This window comes from Pleurodeles waltl, chromosome 10 (genome assembly GCF_031143425.1).
Source record: "Pleurodeles waltl isolate 20211129_DDA chromosome 10, aPleWal1.hap1.20221129, whole genome shotgun sequence".
In the NCBI taxonomy this organism is placed as follows: Eukaryota; Metazoa; Chordata; class Amphibia; order Caudata; family Salamandridae; genus Pleurodeles; species Pleurodeles waltl.
Window position 1 is genome coordinate 233,252,349 of NC_090449.1, and position 26,731 is coordinate 233,279,079.

General features: G+C 43.8%; 2 protein-coding genes across 7 annotated transcripts in view; one reads left to right on the forward strand and one right to left on the reverse strand.

The window, feature by feature from the left end:
* KNOP1 (lysine rich nucleolar protein 1) overlaps positions 1 to 22,581 on the reverse strand; it is a 39,993-nt gene extending 17,412 nt beyond the window's left edge. For all 3 annotated transcript variants that reach the window (XM_069210256.1, XM_069210253.1, XM_069210252.1), the window contains exons 1-2: positions 22,509 to 22,581; positions 16,176 to 17,088 (exon numbers count right to left, since the gene is read on the reverse strand). In XM_069210256.1, the coding sequence (XP_069066357.1) occupies positions 16,176 to 17,088; positions 22,509 to 22,525 (930 nt within the window). In that variant the 5' untranslated portion in view covers positions 22,526 to 22,581. The remainder of the gene's footprint in view (positions 1 to 16,175; positions 17,089 to 22,508) is intronic.
* Positions 22,582 to 22,641: 60 nt separating this feature from the next.
* Positions 22,642 to 26,731, forward strand: part of IQCK (IQ motif containing K) — a 515,691-nt gene continuing 511,601 nt past the window's right edge. For all 4 annotated transcript variants that reach the window (XM_069210248.1, XM_069210250.1, XM_069210249.1 and 1 more), the window contains exon 1: positions 22,642 to 22,910. In XM_069210248.1, coding sequence (XP_069066349.1) covers positions 22,673 to 22,910 — 238 coding nt within the window. In that variant the 5' untranslated portion in view covers positions 22,642 to 22,672. The remainder of the gene's footprint in view (positions 22,911 to 26,731) is intronic.

Sequence of the window (26,731 nt, forward strand, 5' to 3'; positions counted from 1 at the left end):
AGTGATCAGAAGGATCCCAAGCTCTTTGCAGTGCACGCAGGGCAACCTTGGAGAAAAGACCCCTCTTCCTTCTATCGCATTTAAGATTTTACTACTAAAAGCACCATTCCTGACCATCCAACCATATAGGAACACGCCCCTAAAGAAAATAAGGAAACATAATATTAACTAGAATGAACTCGTAAGAACTGCAGGTCATTATTAAATACAGTCCTTATCCAACACACTCCTTCTTCTACACACATCTCATAAAACTCTGCGGTGACATGACTCCCAGCCACAGACTTATACACAGCGATGCACAATGTAGCATCCTTATGCCACTTCTCAAACCCCATGCAACTCGTCTAGCAGCTCCACTACAACTCCAAGGACACCCCAGAACCCAATGCAGATCAGGGCACTTCGCAACCTTGTCAGGGGCAAGACTCACTATAACCATGATAGAAGTGGAGTAGTTACTTACTCAACCACCTGCAAAATTCTTTCGGCCAAAGCAAGTGATAAGAAAACGCTATATAAATGCCACTAAAATACAATAGAAGTTAGTCCAGTAATGAAATCAAGGCCCACTTATGTCCCCCAGAGCATACAGCGGTGCCTATCAATTGACCTGATTGTCACCGGACTTAGCATATGTCTTTGGCTGATGAGTATCTGATTCTATCATCACTATGGTAACATATGGGAGACAGGACATAGGTTGGAAATTTGTGGTGGAGGAGGGATCATTTTTCAATGATTTAAAATAATTATTTTTAGGTCGTAGCCTACCAGACAGTGCAGCTCTCTGGTTTGCTTAAGATATCTAGGGACTTTCAGAAAGTTGACCTAGGATTGCATTCTACTTGTTGATTACCAATGGCTTTGTGGTTTCGAACTCTCATTTTCTGGTTTTCTATTTGCTGGCTTTATTTGCCTCAGGCTCGCCAGGTTGAGTTTGTACCTCCCGTTATCTAAACCATGTTCTCCCGTTATCTAAACCATGTTTACTGTATTCTTAACAAAGTCGCTTTCTGTAAACAGGCTTTTAAATATTGCTCTTATCATGTCACATCTGCTGTGCATTCAGAGACTGAGGTTAAATGTCAGGCGTTGTTTTCTGCGGGCGCTTGTTAATTTTCTTTCTCTGATTTCAAAATGAGAGAATTTACATGACACACTTGCTGGATATTGGGGATAGGAAAGAGGATGTCTCTAGCACACAGGCAACATTTAAATGAACTGTGTATGTAGTTCAGAATATATCAGAATTAGGGAGACACATTAACCATGTTTTTGTTATTTGTGGACTGTAGAGGAAACAAATACTCTAAATATGATCAAACCAATTCATTATACTAGGTGTTGCAATTTTCCACACATTTTTGTTTGGGCCCAGTATAGTTTTACTAGTGTAGTCTATAATGGCAGTGCACTACCATACCATGTATACTCTGCTCTACTACACTGCACACCACTGCACTCTAGTCTGCAGCACTCCTCTTTACACCACTCCACACTATGCCTCCCAATTCTACCCTGTACCACTCTACTCTACCCCACTGCACTCTTCGCCACTGCACTCTACAACAATCCAATCTAGGTCAAACACATCTACTCTGCACAACTGCACTCTACGCAGCTGTACTCTATACCAATGCACTTTACTCTGTAACATTCAACTCTATGCCCCTGCACTCTATGCAAATTCACTGTACACCACTGTAATCTACTCTGCACCACTGCATTCTATAACACTGCACTCTGCACCACTTTACTCTACGTCATTACCCTCTATGCCACTCTAAGCAACTGTACTCTACCCTGTACCACACCAGTCTGACACTTCACTCTACTCTAAAACAATCTATTCTGTCACTGCTTTTTACTCCACTTTATGCCAGTGTTTTCTACGCCACTTTACACCACTGCACTCTGACACTCTACTCTGCAACACCACTCTCTGCCACTCTACTTTGCACCTCTCCCCTCTACACCACTGCATTCTACGGCACTATACTCTACTCTGCACAACTCTATGCTACTCTACACCACTGCACTCTATGCCATTCAACTCTACTCTGCACTCTATGCCACTCGACCTTACTCTGCGCCACTGCCCTCAGCATCACTCAACTCAACGCCACTCCACTCTCCACCACTCTGCTGTACGCCACTGAACTCGGCGCCACTCCACACTACTATGCACCACTCAAATCTACACCACTTCGTTCTAGAATGCTGCAATGCAAGCTGCTCAATTCAATTCCCCTGCACTCTGCTCCACTATATTCTGCAACACTCTAAGCCTATACACTCTACACCAGTCCACTCTACTTTGTGATACTCTATGCGACTACACCCTATGCCACTCCAATACACAACTCTCTTTGCCACTCCACTCTACTTTTTGCCATTGCACTCTTTGACACTCCATGCGACTCTTCTCTATGCCACTAACGTTTAGACGTGCTGAACAGTAGCCACGCTGGTGCACAACAAGGCTAAAACACATTGGCAATGGCAATAGCTCTTGCATAGGCGAGACCTATTGGCTTTGCAAATGCTTGTTTTAATATTGCAGAATTGTTCCTGGCAATAAATAGCAGTTGATAGTTATTAGATGTAGTCAAAAGTTTCCTAACAGAATGACTATTATCCTGGGGAAATGGGCTGTGAGGATCCCTTTTGGAAGGTGTTTTTTTTATTATTAGGGGTTGGTAGGTACCCACCACTAGTAATAAGGCCACAATCACAATAAGAGGCCCAGTTAAGGTCTCACTAAGTTAATCCCTTGCTCAATCCTTCGTAGCTGGCAACGAGCTGGCAGCCTTAACTTAGAATACTCTACACACACAAAAATAGGAGAGACGAGGTGTGTGAATTTTCCCTGGTCCTCCCCAACTAATTCACTTCTACTCACAATAAAAAAAAAAGCGCTCTACCCCTAGTGTTGGTCTGCACCAGGGTTGTTAGCTGCCCTATGATGAAGCATGCCACCATTTAGTGGGTGAGGGCAGTTTTATACAATCCTCAGGGCTTTCCACTTAGTATTTCTTCCCTGCAAATCTACATCAGAGAATTTGTACTTTCCCTTTTTTGTGAGTAAAAGGCTTAACTTAGAAGACAGATATGTAAAGCATTTAAAAACACCAATACATTAAAAAGGTAAGACACAACACACAACAAAAATCCAACACCAATTTATACAAATAGGAAATATTTTTATGAGTAAATGACACCAAAACTACAAAAGTCCAATGTATGGAACCAGAGATATGAATTTTGAAAGATTAAAAGTAAAACTAGCGTTTAGAAACAAATAGCGATCACAAGGTTAAAAAAAAAAAAAAAAGTAGCGCTGGACTGGGACAAAGTCAAGAGCTCCAGCTGCCTGCAATGTAACACTTTTACACTTACTTCAGAAGTGTTTCTTGATGGAGGAAAGGGGTTCACAGCACCAGCCAAGGGTTCAAAAGCTCTGGGTTGCCTCTTGGGGTTTGGGAACACAAGTTCCACAATGCACCTGGCCAAATCCTTAAAAGTAAACTGAACATTGCCCAGCTGGGCTCTTCTGATAGCTGTTGAAGCAGGTGACTCGTGTTGGCTCCTGTATGCTCGTCGCTTACAGGGAGTCCACTCCTGAATCCTTTAGAGGCAAAGCAAAGCCTCTTGTGTGAAGCACACAGTGTGCAGTTCTTGTGAGTGCAGTCCTTTTTGGTGCAGACCAGGATTTCAGCAGGGCAGTCCTCCTTCTACTTGTTTCCAGGCCAGGATCTTTGGGTGTCCACAACACCAATCCAAGGGTATAGAAGCTCTGAAATGGTCCTTGGGATGTGGGGACTAGGTTTCCGAGAATGCGCCCGGCCAATTCCTTCAAAGGCCACTGGAGGCTATCCAGCTGGGGTCTTCTTGATGGAGACGGTGCAGGTGAAGCTTCATTGACCTGTTGCTATCAGGGAGTCCACTCCTTCACTTCTTTAAGCCAGGCAAAGTCCTTGAAGCTGTAGTTCCTCAGTTTGCATCAGGTGCAGTCATGAAGAGTGCAGTCCTTTGGGGTGCAGATTAGGGTTCCAGCAGTGTAGCCCTTTTCCTTGTAGATTCAGGCAGTGATCCGAGTTGCTGGGCAACTCTCCCATATTTAGTCGGTGTTCCTGGGCTTCCCAGCACGGGGCACACCTGACAAATGGGCTGCTGGTTGCCACACTCTGGGGTGACCACTTCCCGCGAAGGGTGGCAAAAATCAATCTCAGAAAGCATTATTCTTCCAAAATCCAAGATGGAGAATATTTCTTCTGGCTCTTAAGATCTGGCTAAGCCTTCCTGCTGGTGTGGCTAATTTCCCTTAACACTCCCCCTCCAGCCCCTCTGTTAATCTAATCACTGGGGCTCCCATATGGCTGGGGTGGCAGGAAGTGGGAGCGAACCTGTGTCCTGTCCTAAGTGTCATTCTCCCTTTGAAGACCAGTTTGGCTACCCAGCCCCCATCCTGCCTTTTGCTCTGCAGCTTGCAGATCACCACCCACCAGATGCCCCATTGTCTCAATACAGGCCACTTTACATCTCATTAAGGCAGCTTGGCTCAGCCTGGCATGGGCTGGCCAATCAGAAGAGCTGCTAAACGGCTAGATTTTGGCTCAACAAAAAAGTAAGTTCTATAAATTATTTTCTGTGATAGTTACAATGAATCCAACAATGGCAAATTGTTGGATTTATTCTATCATTTAAGTCCAGGAATGTCATTTTTAGCTCGTTCCAAGCAAGTTATCCTTTTGCAAAGTTTTCCTATGTTAGCTTACAGAGCTCATGCATTACAATGGGAAAACACAACTGGCAGGTTTTCTCTCACCGGGGCATATAAAACATATTTTATAATGTCCCTGCTTACAGGTACAATGCAACCTACCCCAGCATACTCAGGGGAGACCTTAAGGGGGACATATGTAACAATAAGGTAGCTTGAGGCTTTAGGAGTACCTTTAATTCCAAAGTCGACTTTGCATATATATTTAATTTAAAGGCAGCTTTCAAGGCAGGGCTGGCTTTTAAATTGACAGCAGATACCACAGCAGTGCACACATATGTGCATTAAAGCTACTGAGCCTCTAAACCTACATGCCTTACCATATACTAGGGACTTATGGGTAGGTTGTCATGACAGTTATAATTATGACTAATTTACATATATCCTTTATTCATAGCACAGGCCCTGAGTCTGGTTACCAGAGCCCAGGGTTATGTATGAAACCTAGTATTGGGGTGCCAGTGTTGTTAAGTGTTAGCCTAGAGGTGCCCTGGTGAAGCTGCAAGAGGGGCCCAGTATGGGAGTGGCATTGTCTCTGAACACAGAAACAAGGAGTCCTGAAGGGTGTGTGTGTGAGCTTTAGTACTGAGAAGAAATGTGCACTGAATGTTAGAATTGATGGGTTCTGGCGGAGCTGTGGTGGTGTTGGATGACAGACTTGATGTGCACTGGCTGAGCTGAGCATTGCTCTTTTGGGTCCAATACTGTCTTGGTAGTGGGAACGAATATTAGAACTGAGCTGCTGTAATGGAATTGTATGTGAGCGGGTCCCAGTATAGGAAAGGAAGTGGCCTTGTGGGGTAGAACTGAGGTGCACTGATGGTGCAGCACCCGAGGTCCTAGACTGTAAGAACTGAGGTGCTCTGACAGACAGTGTGTGTGGGGTTCTGGCACAGTTGAGGGCTTGGAGTATGTGAACTGAGGTGCACTGATGGAGCTGCGCCCGAGCTCCCAGTACTGGAGTAGCAGAGTGTACTGACTGCAAGAACTGAGGTGCTCTGGCAGACAGCATGTGTGGGGTTCACAGCATTGGCACAACTGAGGGCTTGAAGTGTGTGAACTGAGGTGCACTTATGGAGCTGTGCCCGAGGTCCCAGTACTGGAGCAACAGAGTGTACTGACTGCAAGAACTGAGGTGCTCTGGCAGACAGCATGTGTACGGTTCCTGGCATTGCTGGGGGCTTGGAGTGTGTGAACTAAGGTGCACTGATGGAGCTGCAAGTGGGATCCCAGTATGTAGCAGAAGTGGGCACCGTCTCTAAGGACTGTGGAGCCCTGGTAGAGCTGGGTGCCTAGGCTATAAGCAATTGCAAGCGATCCTCCGCCCTGGGGATCACAGTCAGGCAAACATGGTAAAGAAAATCCCAGCCAAGGAAGGGTGGGAACCATGCAGCTGAGAGAGGGTGCAGAGAGCCCACAAAGACCAAATGTGACCAAATAGCCTGATTTATAGCCTTGTTTACAGCTAAGCTCAGAGGAAGAATGCTCTGCAAATGAAAAGGAAGGCTTCCCTGGACAGGAGCAGGAAACAAAAATAAAACACCTTACAGACCAGATAAACAGGACAAAGTGTAATTATACAGTAGCTGGTCACTGCTCCCACACAGAAGAAGGCGGGACAAAGAGCCATGACTGACCACTAGCAAGCAAGGATTTTTAAATGAAACTGAAACTAACAAATGAAATAGCTGGAAGCCCATAGAAGAAGTATACAAGAGGTTGTACATTTACGCTCGACCTAACAAGAACTGCAGTGGCGTCACTGAAGGTGTGGGGAGTGGGGATGGGTGGGGGATGCGGTTATGCCTGGTAGGGCCAGTGCCCTACTTGTAAATGTCCTCGTCCCTCCTTGGGCTCACACCACCAGTAACAGCTGCAGCCAGCGAAAACAGACCATGCCCTCTAAGCCTGGGAAGAGTTCCTGTTTTCATTTTACTTACTCTTACATTCCTTAAGCATATTTGCTTTTTTTAAGGATGGCTTTTCAAGCAACATATTACCCATTTATAGTACAAAGTGTGAAAACAGTTGCTTCAATGCAGCTAGGTGAGTTCTGGTTGTGTGTGTATGGGGGAGGGAATGATTACTGTTGAGTAGTTCAGGACTAAATCAGTGCAAATCTGTCACAGTTCCTGCCAGTGGGTCATAAAGGGGTTCACAATACATGCTCATCCAATGATTGGCTTCTCTGCAGAGCGTACAAAGCAATGATTCTGTGTAACAATTATAATTATGATAATATGCGCAAGTGTGTAAAGGAAGTACACACCTGTCGAAAAACTGACAGGGCGAAAGTTAAAGAAAATATAGTGCGTACAGGTGAATAGATGTGTTGTGTGTATGGGAGGACTGGTGAAGTGAAGGAGATCCAATGACATGTGTGCAAGATATAGTAAAATGAGGATGCTAAAGAGGAAGGAGTGTAGGTATGTGACATGCAGATTGTTTCAGAAAGCTAGGAGGAGAAAAGGAGTGGAAATGTTTAACAAACAGAATACAGAAAAGAGTTGTGTGAAGAGGGGAACCGGGGTTATTGAGCTAACCAAAGACACTGTCCCTTTTACAGACCATATTAATCTGTAATTCACAGTCTTCTTAAAAAGTAAATATGTGTGTGTGTGTGTACACACACATACTGATTATAATTGCATTTCTATAGTGCTTACTACCCCTGACGAGGTGTTGAAGTGCTTTATGACGAGTAGCATGCCACTCCGGAATCCAAGGTTAGTGGTTAATCCAGTGGTTAAATGTTGCTTATTGTCATTAATCGTGCTCTCAACAACAACAAAAAACATTGAATGCATTTGTTTACTCCAGTTACTTTGTGCAGATTATATTGTTACCAGTTATATGTGATCATTAGTTCGGGGTATGTGGCTTCAGGTGAATGGTTGGTGAGACAGCTAGGCTGGTGGAGATCAGGTAATCTTAGATTGCAGGGATAAGGTTTTAAAGCAGGAAAGGTTGCGATCTATGAAATGAGGTGATGACCCTTCACGGAATTACGATAAGAGAGAGTCAGGCAGACAGGAATGAGACTGAGAAGAGGCTATACTCAGAAATGGAAGGCATGCAGAGGATGGACGTTAAGAAGACTGTTACTCTGAAGAAAGAAAGGCGAGGAATCAAAGTGAAAGGAATCCAGCAAAAGTGGGTCAAGTTTAGGAATATAGTGCTCCATATCGGGGCAGACAGCTTAAAACGTATGAATCCGAGTGTATACATAATTTAAAAATTAGGATTCTAGCCTGCTGTGTGCCAACCTTAGGACAGCCCCCTTAACCATAATCTGGAGTATGTCAACCTTGGTACAAAATCTGTGTTCTGCAAGAGAGGAGCCGACGGAGAAAAAAGACAAGATCTCATTTAATGTTCTTCCCTCACTATTCTGTATTAAAGTTTCAAGTTTTTTACTCACTCTGTAAAATGAGTTATTTGACATTGTCTGCGACCATCTCACCAATGAGCACACAGATATTACACTTGTTTTGCTACCTACGCCCAGTCTAGGTTGTTTCTACACCATAGCATTTTATATTATTATATATATACATACTCTGATATAAAACCTGCATGCACAAAATATTCAGAATCACACATTAGATGGCCCACCAGTTTTATCTGTGAGCCCCTGTGTGCCTCCCCTAAAAATCATGTCTATAATTGCCTATAATTGCAACTGAAGCACTTACAAAGCCAAACGGCTGAAGGCCAAAGCCAGTCCTTTTGACTTTGCCAATACTTGTTTTTTGTTGGTCATCTCCATATACACTGGAAGGCCGCTTTCTTTAGACGACTCTGTGGTGTTACATACAGTGAACTGCACCACGCCAGAGAACATGGGCAGTTGGCAGCGAAATGATCCAGTTTACTAGGTGCAATTATCAACAATATAAAATGGCAAGAGTTCAGGAGAAATAACCACATTCTCTTTGCAGAATACATCAGAACACATTCTTCTCAATTCTATATTAAAACCATCGCTCCTGTTGCCCACAGTTTTTCTCGAGGGATTCTTTACACTGGTAGGAAAGCCCAAGAACTCAAAGGCATTTTCAGCCGTTGTGAAACTTTCACCCTCTCCGACAGTCACACACTAGTCTGAGGAGAATGTGCAGACTCCAGTCGACCAGCGAGTTACTCTGGAAGCAGGGCGACATCAGAGCTGACATGCAGGATCTCCAACAGCAATCCGCTCCATTTGTACTCAGAGATGGAACCGACTACTCATAGGTGGGGAGAGGGGAATGTTTGGGAAGAGAGCACAAGTGCAGAAAAGTGAGCTGCAGAATGAAGAGGAAACAAAGAGGACACTCTTCCCTAAAAAAGCAATGCAGCTACTGTTCAATGAATTGCCTGCAAAGAGGAAAAACTAATGACTGACAGTTAAAGCAACCACTGACTGAGGTAAATGACCTACTGCCCCTCTCTCTTGGTATTGTATTAATTTAAGAAGCCCTTTGAAAATCCTAAAGCTGTCTTAAAACAGATGTAAAACCCGAGGGATGTCTGAAGCATTTAGATTTAAGAATCTGTTTTGATAGTGTCTTCAAATGCCTAGAAATAAATCACATGGAGTGAGTATTCTAAATGACATTTGTGAATAGCATTTTGAGTTTTTCACACATGTATTTTCATTGAGCGGCAGACATCTTGGGCATGGTTCTTCCCCAATCGGTTTTTAAACATCAGTGGACACTAGTGGAAGGATAGATTTGCTTTAGGGTAATGGTGCGGGCTAAAAGGAGGGAAGCAAAGCTACCTTCTATCTTAGAGCCAATTCAACCTAAAATTCAAATTTGCATTAATATCCTAGTTAACTTTGTCTTCATTTGCCTACTTTATCCCCATAAACTGTAGATGAAATTTTAGTCCCTGCAACTCTGAGACAGATCATCTGTAGATAGCAAATGTGCTGAGCCACTACATATGTGCTGGCATGTGCCATAGATTATTTTATTTATATATTTTAAGCAGGTGGCATCGCTGCAATGCCCCTCCCCCCTTAATTGCAGTACTTCATTTCTCGGCTCTTGCAAACTGCTAAGATGAGTAATAGCAGTTCTAATTAGCTATTTAATCCATTCCTTCCAAGAGATCGTTTTAACCCAGGTCTGTTAGTTTCATTGTTCTACCTCAATGTATACAGATGAGGTGGGAAGTCTAGTATGAGGCAAGGTGCACGCTTTATTCTGCGCCTGCAAATGTAACAGAAAATGAATGGCTATGTACACACCTTTAACTTTCAATAGCACACATTTAAATGCTACACGTAAATCTTTTCTTCACACTGCAACATATATGAATACATATTTTTCTCAATCATATCCACGACCTTTAAGTTTAGCTTTGGCTATGTTGTACGTATTAAGACGTGCATCACAGTGGTGCTGCTTTGAAAGTGAGGTTGAAAGGCCTACTAATCTCGGCTGAGTGTACTGATGTATTCGGATGTTTGACTCTAGGGTCAAAGGTTCAAATCTTGAGTGTCTTTCATCACACTGAGGCTGATAAAGTAAGTACCACTGAGTTAGAGGTCAATATACCACTAGCTGTGCTCTTTACAACCACACTTATGTCATGATAAGGATTCTTCCCTGGAAAAGGCATGCTTAGCTCGAGTACTGGATCTATGTGGGTTACACCTGTGAAAACCCACAGTTTTTCTTTTGGACTTCTTGCTTTTGAGCGTTTCTGCTGCTTCAGTATTTTAAATAAAGTCTGACTGACTGTAATGGCGAACGAAAAAGTGTACTCCTTTCTGCCTGGTATTCCTCCACTTGCTCTGCACGGTGTAATAAACAATGCAGCAGTTGCTGAAGAGGAAATGGCAGGGTCCGGAGGCAACTAGGATAAAGGGTGCACCGGCGTATTGAAGAAAGAAAGTGGACGTGGAAGCTGGGTTCACATCCGGGTCGCTGTCTGCCAATACGAGCTACATGACGCTATTCCTCTAAAACAACACAGAACAATACAAAAAAAAATAAACAAGAAAGGTAAGCAGAGCTTTTGAGGAAGGTGATAAGACTTAGAAACATGGCAGGCATAAACACCCACCCATAGGGTTTATCAGTTTATGTCCTGCGGTGAAATGTCCACGAACCGCATGACGTTGTTTTCTAAGATGTTACCGACTGTGTCTACATTTTAGTTTTATGTCTACCGCGCGTAGACAGCTAAGATAAGGAACTCTGGGTAGGCTGTGCGCACTACATGCAAACAATTGTACATACATAGTGTATTCGTGGAAGTTTGTTGTTTGACTTTACCAATACAAGCTTTAGTAGCTGCAATTAGCAAAACTCTAGTATGCATGCTTAGTACTGGTGTCTAATTGTTTAGGCCACTGTAAATGATAGTCTCAAATGGGAATTTAAAATCCATACTTTGGGGAATATACATGGAATGGGCAATGCTATTCAGGTTTTCAACGCAGTATTAACCTGCCTTCCACAGTGGTGCCACTTCCATAACATAGCATAATGGGACAGAAGTACATCCAGCGTAGCTGATGTTCCATGCCGTTCTTCATGGTTTTACAGGGTTTTACAGTTGATTATCCAACTAAGGTTAGACTATAGGTCTTCAAAATATGGCGGGTGTTGTGCGTCTGGTGCCCCAGAAAAGAGCACAACAAAGAAACTTGGGGCTCTTTCCCTTTTTGCACAACTTGTGTCAACAAGCATGTGTCTAAAGCACACCTGCCAAATAAATCCTACCCTACACGAGGATGGTGATGCCTATAGCACTATCAATGGGGTCTGTGCTTGTTTTAGCCTTTTTCCCCTAGGGACTCATGCCTGTGCTGTCCAAAACATTTGTGCTTTCAGAGCCCATTCCAGGGGCATGGACTGGGGAGAGGTGGGCGGGAACCTGAATGTGGCAGGATGACACCTCTAAAACATTCAAAATAATTCCACAGACAGCAGAGGAGGGTGATGGTGTGGAACCTCTGTGGGAAGAACTGCCACTCATCGTGTCTATGAAGACTGTTAGTGCTAGGGAAGAGCAAGAACTTTATCAGGTTGGTTCTGCCCCATCTCTACTGGGCGTTCAGTGCATCAGCTGCAGTGAGGGGGATGAAACAGAGACGGATGGCACTGAAGGAGTAAGGCGTGGCAATTATGGATGGGTTCTGACACGAGAACAAGAAGGGTATGTGTGCCATGCAGTGAGAGATAAGAATGGGTAAGTGCAACATGGGAGGAGTTTGAGACTAGGGGAAAGATACGGGTACACAGAAATGGGAGAAGGGACCAGTGGTATGAAATGTGGATAGTGACAGAAGAGGTGAGCACTGATAGGAGAGGGGGACATTAACAGGAGCAAAAACAGCAGGGTAAAGGTGAACAGTGACAAGGGAAAGGAGCACAATGACAGGAGATTGTTGTCAGTGATGAGGAGAGAGAGACCATGAGCAGTTTTATAGGATTTGGATAGTGGCGTGGGCATAGGAGAGACATGCCATGATGCTTGATAAGTATGTGACAGGAGTGGGTCCACAAGGGCACTGACAGGAGAGAGAAGATTAGTCAGAAAGTAGGAACGAGGCATAATGAAGGGCACACTCCTGTGCCCCCACTTGCCCTACTACTGCCCAACTGTGAAAATAATAAACTTCCTCTACTTCAACGCCATCTGCACTCTGCATCATTTACTCTGTCCCTTACTATCTCACGCTATTATAACTAGAAACCTGAGGTATTCATCACTTTGTATCAAGGTGGGATGGCAATGATCCATTCTCCAGATATAATACTCCATAGTTTCATCACACTGTTTTCTGCTCTGAAGGCCCTAAAAACCTTTGGCGAGGATATTCAGACTGAAAACATGCCTACCGTCTCTACTGACAATAACACCATTAGCTCAACTTCCTCCATATCTCTCCATCTCCACATTATCACACTCACACCCTCACAGAACAAAATCAGAAAGTAAAACACCAACATAAATACAAGCAGTCTGTAATATAAACTGGAACACTGTCAAAAGGCAAAATATTGTCAAGAGTCAAACCTACAAAACTCCAGGTAGCCACTACCACATTCTCAAAACATTCTTCCTCTGTCAACCAACTTCCTGGTTTTGTCCAGCTACACTAAAACTTCACACAATTTGACTTTCCAATGAAGGACTCGACCACCCACATGTATGATTCATATAACAGTTGTGATTTCTGGTTCCAGACTTCATTAGACACACTTACTACTAAACAGAGCACAAATTCTTATCGACTTGCTGAAATGAACTGCTGCTTGACATTAAACTGAAGCTGGAGCACCTGCTTGAGATGATACAAAATCTGCAAATGACACTCTCCATCCGTCTTTACGGCATGCACTCTCCTCCTGGGGACTGCTCTCCTGACCTTCTTCCTGTTACACTTTATTCGACACATTTACTCCTAAAGAGCTCAACAAGCAAATCAATCTCAGTGCTTTGAAGCATTTCCCTCACAAATGACCTTTAACGTACCCCACATACCTGAATACTCTTTGAACACACTCTCTTACCACACCCTCTACAGTTAAATGCCCTACACGTAAACAAAGATCAATGTGCCCAAGCAATAAGTATCACCTCCTCTAAAAGCAGTGTCCTATCTCCTACACATCACAATAAACGTGTCCTCTTGAACTGTAGTTCTCCAGGTTCCAATACAACTTCTACATCTGTCCTCATCCAAGACCATGACAGCTGAAGCCACTGCACTCGGGGAACTTTTTTCTGCTCTTCCTCCATACCAATTTGTTACCACTAAGAGTTAACATCCTCCAATTTGCTAGAACAGGTAGGGGGTTGCCTTTATGCTGCAGGAGTGCCTTAAATGTAAAATTATTATATCAATAAACTCTTGCTCTTCCCAGTGTCTCCCTGTGCAGATTACAAACATGACCACCTAAACCACTTTGGCTGAATGTCTTGTACTGCACACCAGGCAACAAAAAAGGAATCTATTGACAGTTTCCTCGGGTATGATGCTGATCAACTCTACACCCACTTGTAATCTGATTTTTCTGGGAGATTTCAAGTTCTATTGGGAAAAAAAAGAAAAAACATCCACACATCCTTCCGAAAGTCGTTCCTATCACAAAAACACCTACTAAAACATTGCACCTTTCGTAAAAAAAACATACAGTAACGGTCTACCCAAGAACCTGATTTTCATTAAATAAAAATAAAAAAAAACACAGAAACCTCTACCCTTTCAGATTGCACCGGTCAGGCCCCTTTCTGCTTTCTTTTCAATAGTCTGAACTTGAAAACATAAAGCAGACTCCCCTTGCGAAACCAGAGGCGAAAATGATAAAATGTAGTGATATCAAATACACTGACAACAAGCATTGCCAACTGCCCAGACTGTGAAAAAGCTAAAACAATATGTGTATCTTATTTCTAAGTAACCTGTCTTTTTAGAGCATCCTTTATCTGTACCATGTGTTTTATTTCCCAAATACCCATTTGCTGCTGTTTTCTCCCCATTCATGCAGTACTGATTGATGCCAAGCAACACCATAAGCTGAGGAACAGAAGATAAAGTGGACAGGAGGAACAGACGGAGGGGGTCATTCTGACCCTGGCGGTAAAATCCGCCAGGGCCAACGACCGCGGGAGCCCCGCCAACAGGCTGGCGGTGCTCCCTTGGACATTCTGACCGCGGCGGTACAGCCGCGGTCAGAAACGGAAAACCGGCGGTGTACCGCCGGTTCCCTGCTGCCCTGGGGAATCCTCCATGGCGGCGCAGCTTGCTGCGCCGCCATGGGGATTCCGACCCCCATACCGCCATCCTGTTCCTGGCGGTTTTGGCCGCCAGGCAGAGGATGGCGGTATGGGGTGTCGTGGGGCCCCTGGGGGCCCCTGCAGTGCCCATGCCAATGGCATGGGCACTGCAGGGGCCCCCGTAACAGGGCCCCACCATGATTTTCAGTGTCTGCCATGCAGACACTGAAAATCGCGGCGGGTGCTACTGCACCCGTCGCACCCCTTCCACTCCGCCGGCTCCATTCGGAGCCGGCATCCTCATGGAAGGGTGTTTCCCGCTGGGCTGGCGGGCGGCCTTCTGGCGGTCGCCCGCCAGCCCAGCGGGAAACCCAGAATAACCGCAGCGGTCTTTTGACCGCGCAGCGGTATTCTGCCGGCGGGACTTTGGCGGGCGGCCTCTGCCGCCCGCCAAAGTCAGAATGACCCCCAGAGTCAGGTTTCATAGTGACATGGCACAATTAGTCTTTGCCATTTGTGGGTGCCTGTGTTTACAGGGCGATAAAGTGAGAGGCAGTCTGGCACGTGCTCTTGCTTGACACATACCTCAGACAACGTTTTCATGACGCAGTCTGCCACTGCTTAAAAGAGAAAGCATCAGTGTGAACAACCTTACTTCTTAGAAGGGTGAAATCCTTCATTCATGAAATCTGTTCCCAGCGTATGTAATATGGTTGACAAGTTTGGAATCAAACAGCAAGCGAATATTCAGCCCTAGAGAGCATTACTAACAATTTTTTTCACATTCTGAACCAGTTTGTTCCCTTTCGGAACACCTATGATAAACATGTGATTTATATGCATGTGATTTTCAAGCTTATCATTTTTCTCCTAGCCGTGCAACTGTGGAGGACTGATTAACAAGGTGTTCGCTGCCCGCCACTAGTTGCTTGTACTGGTTGTTTACTGTATCAGCGCTTATTCTCTTGAAATGCGACCTCTACGGTTCCCTTGAAATTCTCTCCACTGCGGTAAATGTAAAAAAATTAGCACCTGTATAGCGCACTACTCACCCGTTAGGGTCTCAAGGCGCTGTACTCATACCGCTATGGAACCCCTCCTGGCTTTTCCCTGTGAGGCGCCCACTCCTGAGCACCCCCAGGGTGAAGCCAGGCATCCAAGCGCTGTTGGGGCCGTTGTGGAGATTAAGCAAGCTATTGCCCAGAGTTGCAGAGTGGGACCCATGAATTAGATTAGGCACTGAGGCGAGAATTATCTGGTCAAGGGGAATTGAGCCCAAGACCTGCCGAAGCGGGACTTGAACCCTGGTCTTGAGCCAGATCTCTGCTTCAGGGTCTGCCGCTCTAACCATTGAGCCACACTTCTCCAATGATGCTTAATGTTAGGGTGTTCAACAACCTTCAGCTAGGAAATACCTGTGTCTGATTTTTGTAAATAATAAAGAAGTGTGGAAAAAACAAGGTGTTCGCCTTCAGCTCTCTGCTCAGTGTCCTACAGCAAGACCTCATGTTTCTGTCTCAGGTCAGTACAAGTCATTATTTTATTATTTTGATATTTCTCAGAAATCTGAATGGTTTTGTGAATATTATGGATAGCTGAGAAATAACAAAATGCAGATTGTCATAATGTTACTCGAATTATTATGCCGTGCCACCTGACTTACCATTTCTTCCTCTGCTCGTTCTTGCTTCACCTGGACACGCTTTTTCTTCTTAGATGTGGAGATTTCTTTCGGAACTGTGCATTCTGGGGTGGGTCTTTTCTTACTAGTTTTCACTGTGCACTTGTCAGCCTCTATCGTATCCTTACTCAAAGTTCCTTCTTCGCTGTCCAAGGTCCTGTCCAACCTTTTCTTTTTTTTCTTTTTACTCGAGATATTAGTGCTGTTTTGTTCAACAGGTCCACAGTCCTCCTTTTCAGTCCTATTTTCAGTCAGGTCCGACTTAATTATTTCCTCTTTATTTTTCAGCTTTTTCTTCTTCTTTTTCTTTGTTATGTCTTTGTGATCTTCTTCAGTATCCCTCTCAGTAGTCTCCAGTGATGTACTGATGACCACGTTTTCCCGAGTAGCAGAGGCTCCTCTTTTCTTTTTGAGGATTGAACTTTTATCAGCACTCTCCATTTGTGATTCCTCTTGGTCTTCTTGTTCTGTGAGGTGTAAAATGTGTTTGTCTTTTTTTTTCTTCCTTTTCTTTTTAAAACTTTCAGATTTAGCGTTTTCATCCTTAGGCACCAAACACTCTTGACCTTCATTGTCATTGCCCATTTCCTCATTTTCTGCAGTGATACGTGCGCTAGTAATGCTTTCGTCCTTTAAATTCAATTTTTTCTTCTTTTTCTTTTTTTTTACGGGAGACTCTTCAGCATGTTCTTCCCCTGGATCAGTTACTATTTCCTCTGCCAAACGGTGCTTTCTTTTGTATTTAATCAAACCTTCGTTTTCTAATTCAGTGTGTGACTGTGCCTCCGAAGCAGGCTCGGCTGCTGCTTCTGGGTGTTTCTTTTTCTTTTTTTTCTTTTTCTTTTGAATCGGCTCTTCGTATGTGACTGAGTTTGTTTTCTTTTTGGTAATCATGCTGTAAAATATAAAACGCACATTTCATCTCCGCAAACGAAGGCCGTGCTATGGAGCAAAACACTTTACCTAAATTCCCAAAGACAAAAGCTTTCAGACAAACAAATACTCAAAACATAACACATTTAGGTCTCATGCTACTAGAATGGCATTTTTCTTGAAATATAACATGAATATGTGTTTCTTTACCTATTTATTTTAATTAAAAAACAGATATTTGTGTTCGTCTTTCAAAGTTCCTTAATGCCTACTCAACATTTATAACGTGCTTGACTGCCAAAGGCTTCTTGGAGCTTGCTGAGAAACACAGAGTACATTGAGTAAAGAGAGGTACTTACTCAGTGAACAGCTATTCTTGAGAAGTTTGTAACTTAAGAGTTAGGGCGGGGGGTGTGTTCCATAGTGTTGCCACCAGAAATCATGAATGTATGGCATTTAGTGCACAACTTGCAGAAGTGCTGTATCTTGACAACATCCTGTTTTGGGCGCCAAAGAAAGCAGGCAGATTGGTAACACTGAGCAGTTTAACAAAAAGTCTCTACATAACGCTACACATAAAACACTCAACAAAGGGCTTTGAATATAACACTGAGCCTAGAACGCCAGTGAAGCTGCCTGGCCACTGGTTATGCATTTTCATGCCACAAAGCGCCTTTGACCAGATGCACTGACACAACTGCAACCTCTGTACTTGGAATAAGAGGCAGTGTGATACTTTTGCAACAAAGGTCAGTTGTCTGTCATGCTAAAAGTATGCAGGCCTGTCCTGTGCATTCTTTCTTGTATGTGAAGAACACCACAGTCAGGACCTCGTCATGTTTACAAAGGCCGTGTACACACCTGCTCCCCAACTGCATTCTTCATGTGCTGCAGTCTGATTGTCAAGCTGCTTCCTTCTAGCAAGGCAATGGTGTGTAAAAGGAAGTGTTGCGGCCTCAAACACTTCCATGCCCCTTATTCTACAATCAATTGTTGCCCTGCTGTGCCACCCATTCGGAAAAGCCGTCTGGGCGGGGCCTGTCTATAAAGGGAGACCTCACCCATTCCCAACTGCCAAAGGGAGGCCCTGCCCATTTCCAAGTGCCAAAGGGAGACTCCAACCATTCTCAAAATGAAGCAACAGGCATTTTTTTGATGTTCCTGTTTATAAAGGGGAATCCACCCAATTCCTAATGCCAGTTATTGAGACTTTCACCAAGCAGTAGGATCTCAGCGTTGTTGCTCCAGCGTTTTTCAGATTTTCACACAACTCATTCTACAGAGCAATTCTTTAGAGAAGAGACAGTTCAAAGTTTTATTTAACGTGCTCTGGCAAAGCTGGAAGTTCATCTTTTAGTTTACTGTTGTAGGCAACTTAACCTTAACTGGAGGACCAGCGATGCACTATAATGGGACAATGTTAATCAGTTTGAAATTACATGTTTTTGAGATTTCATCAGGATTCTGACCCAAAGGAACTCTTGTAAGAAATTGGTATTAGGGACAATATTGCAGTGTCTGAAGTTAAAACATTATTTCAGATATTTTGTGGGATTTGAACCTGAACAACTCCTTGTCAGCTATTAGTGTTTACACTAACTTCAGTAGTTGACCTAGAACAAAGAATAACTGTATTACCAACTTTTCTCCAGGGAAGGAACTGGTTCAACCTGAGTTCTTGTTGCTGCTTCGTGATGGCATCATTTTTATAGGACTTTCCAGAGATAAATACAGAGTCTTGCTACAGAGTGCTCTTAGGATCTTAGCTCAGAGTCCTTTTTTCCTCTCAGTCCTCATTTCCGTTAACCTTGCTCTACGAAAAAAAAACATTCCATCTCCTCAGTAGATAGCTTTCGCGGATATCCCCTAGGACCTTTTATATTAGGTGTGTGGCAGACTGAATATTCCAGGAAGGAATAAAGCTGTGGAATATTTATTTGTTATTGAACTGCTGGTGATGTCTATGTTTTCTGCCATAAGCCTATGATTGGATTCTATATTTTTATAATCCTCTTGCTTCTGTGCTTTTACATATTTAATGAATTTATTGATTCTACTTAGGTTGGGAATGTAGTTTTTTTAACATTATTCCACAATTTTGCAAATTGCTTTGCACATGTTTTATTTGTTGTAGATTTAGCACGATTTGTGTTTTAACTTGTTGTCTTAAAGTTCTATATGGCTGACAGTTGAAACAATAAATAAAATGTAATATTTAAATTTAGGGTGATATTCCTGATGTCACTTTTATCCAGTGGCAGCTCAAGTATACTGTGGTAACAATGGGTCTTCTTCTAAAACAGCCAATTATGCAACTCACATCAAAAGCATATCAAATCGTGTGCAAATCATATCAAACTGATAGAAGTTGATTAGTTTAAACTGAATGTAACCTCATCAAAACGTTAGAATGCAGAATGTGGATATTTGTTTATTATATGCTTCTCACATCATGGATATTTGCAATTGAACTATGGAGTACAGTAGCGTGATATCTTGCACTAGAGGAATGGTCATGCACATGACCAATTAGCAACATGTATTACTTATGATCTGTCATCCCTGCTCCATGGTTTGGTCACATGAATGGGTATTTACTAGTCAATTCATGGCACAAAGGTTTTCTGTTGTTTAATGATGATTATGATTTGCCTCCACGCACAATGTATGACTGTATGTTAACCTAATCAATGTTTTACCATTGCTCACATTTTGAAATATTACGTAAAGGTCTTTTTGTTGTGTCTTTTAACCTCCACAGTCTCTGTACCTCTTGAATTTCTGGTGGCGACTATGCTAATCTGCCTGCTAAACCTCAACAGCCGAGTGATCATGGATGTTCTCGTCCTCGAGAATGTAATGTGAGGTCTGAAAGAGTTAGAGGGTGTATAGTTTTACCAAATAAGCAAACACTGAAATGTTTGTTACCTTTTAACAAAATATTAGGCATTTTTGTTTGTTTACACCTGTGATATTTACTTGTGCAAACTCTTTCTAAATTTCACTGTAAATACCATGCATCTAGTATGGTATACGTTAGTGTAAAATAAAGTACTGTAATATATATATAGTTTTTGTTGTTTGTGACTCGTCAGACCAAAATTGGGACTCTACATAGCTAAATTGACTTCGCTGAATCTCTGACTGGTCTGAGGTAATTTCCTTGCATGCTCAATATTAAGAACTATGCTCACAGGAGGCTTGGTGCTAAAGCTGTAACCCCATATATTAAGAGATGATGCACAGCATCGCCTCAAAACAGGGGCAAAGCTGGATTTGCAGATTACAGCGTTCGGAATTTCTTGGTATGTACTGAAAGGTGGAGAGGATATGTTGGTAAATATAATCTAAGCAGTATTTGGCAAAACCGGTTGCTCCAGCTTTGTTTTAGTGAAACTCTTCGGCTAGGTTTGCAATACATAAATACCACACAGACACACAGTGATATGAATGAAGTTTAAGACAGATTTTCAAAATGGCTGAAAGTGCATTTCTGACAAACTGTCCTGAAATATCATAGAATAATAGCAACAGGCTTTTAAATATTGCAAGCTAAAAATGTGAGCTGCGTACATCAGTCGTTTAATATATCTACTCCCGAGATATGTACGTACAGCTCACTAATTACAGTGAAACTGAACAATAAGTTAATACAAGTGTGACATGCTAACTGCAGCTCAAATGTTATAATCCTAGTACGAACTCTCGGACCCACATTTACTAATTATGTGCGTCGCTGTGACACAGTCCCAGGGCAAAGTAGTAACACAAAGTAGCACTATGCATTAAAGGGGTGTAATATGGCTTCTACTTTCTCTGTTTCACGTAGTGCAGAAGTTAATAAATCTGCCTCTCGGCAATGCTGGATTGAAGAAGGAACCAGTCGGATCCTCGATCTTGCAGCTATTATTTAGCTGATTCAGAGATCCTTCTGGCCCCAGTGAAATATGCTAAATTTGTCCCGGTGTAATTTACCAACACCGGGACATAATTCAGCAGTGACAACACATTGACTGCTTTCTGTGTAGAGCAGCAAAATGCAGGAGGAATTGGACTTTCTTATTTAAGATTCCAGCAGGTCCCAAAACAAAGAGCAAATTTAAGGGGCCGTCAGCCCTCCTTTTGCTAGAGCAGGATCCTGGCTGGGACCTATTTGGAGCGTAACACCTAGGCGCTAAGCAATGGAGGGAAACAAAGGCACACAGCTTCACTAGCAAGCACTTAAGAGAATCAAATCTTTGGAGACAAGCGTTTGCTTTTGTTCATTTGTTGTATATAAAGGATATGCAAGCACTTTATGATTATCAGATGTATGGATATGTATGAGTATTTACACAAATACAAATTTAAACAGCACGTCCTCATTTTTGTTAAATTCTTTTATACCGCTTCTGAATTTCAATATGGTGTCTGAGCTCCTTACATCACAAGTAAACACTATACATTGACAATAGATCATACAAGCATGAAAATCAATGTACAGAATGCTACATGAGACAATTAGGGTCTCAAAGTGTACGATTCACATATTATCTTTACTGGCTGGGATTATTAGTTAAGAGTGAACGGCCAGGAGAAACACAAAGTCAAGATTTAAAGCATAACACTGTGATTGGGATTCTCTTTACTAAAAACAGAACCTGTGTCAAAAGTAGTAACCTTTGAATATCTAGATAAAATGAAAATCTGCCACCTGCATGTTGCAGGATGAGCTTGGCTGGAACCGCATTAATCTTCTGTGCTACTTTATAAATCAGACCTCAGACTAGATAAAACACAGCTCTCTCCAGCAAGTGTATTTACCACCAGTTAGTTTACCATTATTATTCAATGAGATTTACTGGCCATCCAAAACTCTCTGCAACAGCTGCTTTAACTCCTGTATTACATTTTAAAATGCAGCCTTTCCAACCAATTTAGCCAAACAGGTTTGTTGTCACGCTTCTTCTTGTTTACTGTGGAAGATTCTTTTTAATCAATAAACAGTTACGTTGACTGTCAGACTGCTTTTCATGACTCTGCACCACCCCCCCACGCACCACCCGCATTGACTCGGCTCGACTTATAGGCTCCCTGAATAAAGCTTTTTCCAATTCCAGCACTGCCTCTCGGTTCTTTAATTCGTCTCCTTCTGCAATCAGAGTGGAGATGGCCACGTTAAAATCCCAGAGAGGCATCTGAAGAGCGTCCAAGGAGAAATGAACATTTCACTAATCACACACACATTTACACATACACTGCGGATATTTAACACAGCTCCTATTCTCCACTCAGACCCAACTAGTGTCCTGCAACAGATCATTTTTTAGGGGGAAAAGGAAACGCTGCCGATCTACTAAGGCCTGAGAGCGTAGAAGGGTTGCTTCGCTGGCTGGTGCCTGCGGAAGTGCTTAGAAGCCTTTTTTACTGTGACCCACATATCCCGCTGCTCCCCTCTCGTACCTTTCTTCCCGAGCCATTGCAAAAAAGCACCGCCGACCCACGTGTGAAAACACCACGCTTACTAACCCGGAAGTGATAGACTTGCTCGCCGCTGTGCTTGCTGGGTAATTTTCACCAGCGTTTACCCGTTGCCTGGTAACCTGCTCCTGCAGCAAGGCTGGACCATGGCCGCAGACAGTGTAGAAGCAAAAAGAAGCGCTGGAGACGGTGGAGGGAGCGTGACAGGAAAGACCAGCCTAGCAGAGCAGAGGAGCGTGGGGGCAGAAGGGAGTCTGCCAGTCCAAGGAAACCTGGAGTGGAATGAGAGTATCTCAGTTTATGGTAGCAGCGGAGTTGAGAGCGTCTTAGTAGAGGGGAGCGTGGTACCAAAGCCCCTAACCCTGTGGGAGCAGATCTGCTTAGGTGAGGTGAGATGAGGTGTGCTCGCCTTGGAGCCGTGACCTCTGAGTGGTTATAACAGAGGGGAGGGCGTGTGGAATGCAGACCCAAAGGCGATACTGAACTGCTGCAGGGCAGCTGCAGGATTTTGAATTAAACGAAAGTAAAATTATCTTATGCCCTGTTCCTTCTGTATAAAAGGTGCACACCTGCTATTCTAATTACACCTGGTGTACTTGTCATAGAGTTCGTTTGAAACGGTCTGTGTGTGCTGCTTCATGATGTAACTGCACCGTACTTAAGTTATTTTACTAATGGAAGAGACACACCTACTCCTTATTGTTTTGGGTAGGACATATGGTTCATTTCATGAGGCCAAGCACCTTGAAATTGGCCATCATCTCTGTCTTTTTGCTTAATGTGCAACAACATGCTCTGCAGCGCTGCCTTTGATTTTTGGACGCGCCGAAAACTTTGCAGGGAAATCGAGGAGGAGGTGGGCAGCAGCTGTGTGCTGCCATCAACCAGGGCAGGAGCCCTTTAAAATCACGTAAGCGCTCCCGCTCCGCGGGACGCGCCGAAAACTTTGCCGGGAAATCGAGGAGGAGGTGGGCAGCAGCTGTGTGCTGCCATCAACCAGGGCAGGAGCCCTTTAAAATCACGTAAGCGCTCCCGCTCCGCGGGATGCGCCGAAAACTTTGCCGGGAAATCGAGGAGGAGGTGGGCAGCAGCTGTGTGCTGCCATCAACCAGGGCAGGAGCCCTTTAAAATCACGTAAGCGCTCCCGCTCCGCGGGACGCGCCGAAAACTTTGCCGGGAAATCGAGGAGGAGGTGGGCAGCAGCTGTGTGCTGCCATCAACCAGGGCAGGAGCCCTTTAAAATCACGTAAGCGCTCCCGCTCCGCGGGACGCGCGCGCGCGGCGCCCGGGCAAAGCCCGGGCCAAGGGCGGGCTCGTCCTTGCCCGTCATTGCCAAGAAGAGGCAGGGCAGGGCCACCCCCCTGTCATTTACCTTAAACTGTGGTCCCAGATAACCACTTTCCACTTGTCTGCCCGAAGGTCAAACTCAAGCTTATTTACACTGCGGAGGGGTAGCTTTCCCCCAAAGCTCCAGGCCTCTACCTAGCTACTGGTCAATTACTAATATTAACCTGCCTTTGCTCGCCCCGCTGTGATCTCACTTGAATCTCCCACTAAATATAAGGCCCTTGGTTTTTAGTAAAATGGGCCGACGACGTGGGGGGCGTTTGGACGGGAAATTGCACTCTAACAAAACCCTGGACGGCTTTTTACAAAAGGCCGTTGGGGAACTTGAAAGAGAAATAGAATTAGTGCAACGTCGTCTTGCTGCCCCTCCTTCTGCATCCATTAGTTCACCCCATGATAGCCCAGTCTCACAGCCCCACCCGCGACTAGAGCTCCAGTCTGTCCCGATTATCCATCCCCCTTCTTCATCCAAAATCCCCCAAGAGACCCAAGATGACACTCCAATTGCACCTGCCATTTGTGCCGCACCAACTCCATTGGTCCAGTGTCCCCCAATAGAAGGTTCCCTTACTTTAACTGAATCTAATACCAAAGGGGAAAGGAAGCGTAGGGAACCTGTCCTCAAAAATAAACGATCTAGAACCTTGAGTCCCTCTAATCTGGCCCAACCTTCTATCAATGATATGGCTCCAATCTCCTTACAGAATACCAATAACTCCCATGCAAATGTGTTCATTAGGGATCTCATAAGAGATGAGCTCTCTAAATTACTTCTTCCTATCTCCAACCGTCTTCAAATAATTGAGGACAAACTTGATAGTCTTACGAGCAGTCAGCTACCAACAATTTCTTTACCTGTAGAAATTTATCCTAATCATGACCCTATTGTTGCCATTAGTCACACTGACCAAATACCCAAAACTTTTCCTCCTATTCTAAATCATGACTGGTCTAGTTCTGCTAAAACCCCCAGTATCCCGACGAACAAGCCCCATATGGCCTTAGCTCCCTTATTAAAAGGAACCGCCACATGGAACAATCCAGCAACTAACTCGGGAGACGGCCCCCCTATTAGGGAATCCTCACAACCAGCATACCAGAAGATGGATAAGAGTAGTGTTTCTCAAGAACCTAAAGTGCTTCATTTACCACATGAATCATGCCCTTATGTTCTTATTATTTCAAATGTTCCTGAACTCAAACCTCATTTTTCCGAATCCTTCATCGAACTCAAAAATAAGGTTATCCACTGGTTGCATGTGAATGCGGGGTTTGCTTTTTCCATGTCATCTTCAATATTGATGGTGAGAAGGGTAGGGTGGGTGGGCCCTCTAGCGAAGATCGGTGTTGGGGATTGTATTGTCATTAATTTTAATTCCCCCGATCTTGTCCATCGACTTTCTCTAAATGCTAACAGATTTTATCCTACAACTGGCAAAACTTCTCTTTGCAGGTTACAAGTGTTTTATCCACCTTCTATGTCGTCCTGGAGTACTCAATCACCACCATTATACGGGGCTGGCTCCGTTTCTCACACACTGCCCACCCCTGTAATTGGTCCTAGACGTCCTCTATCCTCTCTCTCTGAGGCAGATTGACTAGGAGATGCCTTTCAGGATGTGGTATTGTCTAACTGCGAAGCTGAGTTCATTTGCCCTATTGGTCTTAACATCTCAGCCGATTTTGTTGTCCCGGGTTCACCCAAAAGTTTAACATGTCAAGCAACTGAGGAATGCATTTCTAATCAGTCAAACGCTCCCTATACCTTGGGTCACACCTGCATGGTCAACTCACCAAATCCAAACACTATTGGGGTTATATCCAGCAAGGTTCTAAAGACACAGAGTAAGAAATCTTCTGATCTTAATCCACCCGAGGGAAGCACCATGGTCCTTAACAGTCCCCCCCTAGTATTCTATATGCCCAGAATAAAGTTGGGTCCTCATGCTCAGAGGATCTCGATAAGGTGCTCAGCTGGAATATAGCTGGATTGGAAAGCAAATTACATAGCCCAGGTTGGGGTAACCTTATTGATGATCACTTGATTTGCCTTTTTCAAGAAACATGGGCATTAGAACCCAAATATAGACTCGGTTTCAAAAGTTTTTGGGTTCCGGCCCGTAAGTCATCTTCTGGGAGACCTTCGGGAGGGTTGCTCGTGTGGCTAAATACTTCTCTCAGGTGCAAAATAGAAGAATTAGACACTGGTTGCCCGGACCTGCAAGCCCTATTGTTAATGATTTCTGAAGAAAAACCCCTCCTTTTAATTAATATCTATAACAGGAATGTGAGTCCCCACTTTGAGTCTGACGTTCTGTCGAATTTGGACTATGTTCTTAAAAGTAATCCCTCCTCTTTTGTTTTAATTGGAGGAGATTTTAATGTTACCTTCGAACCTAATCCTTTAGTCCAAGGAATTTGTAAAGAAGAGGATGCCCATTGGGGCATCCCCCAGTTAGTCTCCAACAAAAAACCAAGATTGAACAAATTTGCACGCTTTTTGGCTGACATTGCACTAGCTCATGGCCTCCGAGCCTGTAATGGCCGCTCACACTCGGATGCTATTTTGCGACCTACTTTTAGGCGCGGAAAACATAGCAGTCGCATCGACTACATACTTCTTGATATCCGTCTTTGGCGTTACATGGTAGATATGAGGGTAGATGAGCAGCCCGTGAGCGACCACGATCCTCTGATTTTATCAACCAGAGGTCTTTTTCCTTCGTTCATAGTGCCTCACTCTAGGTCCAATGTGTCCCAACTGGCCCTAACCAATAATAGATGCAATTTAAAATGGGAATCTGTTACCTCCTCCCCTAAACATCTAGCATCCATTTACAGCTTGCTTGCGAATCATA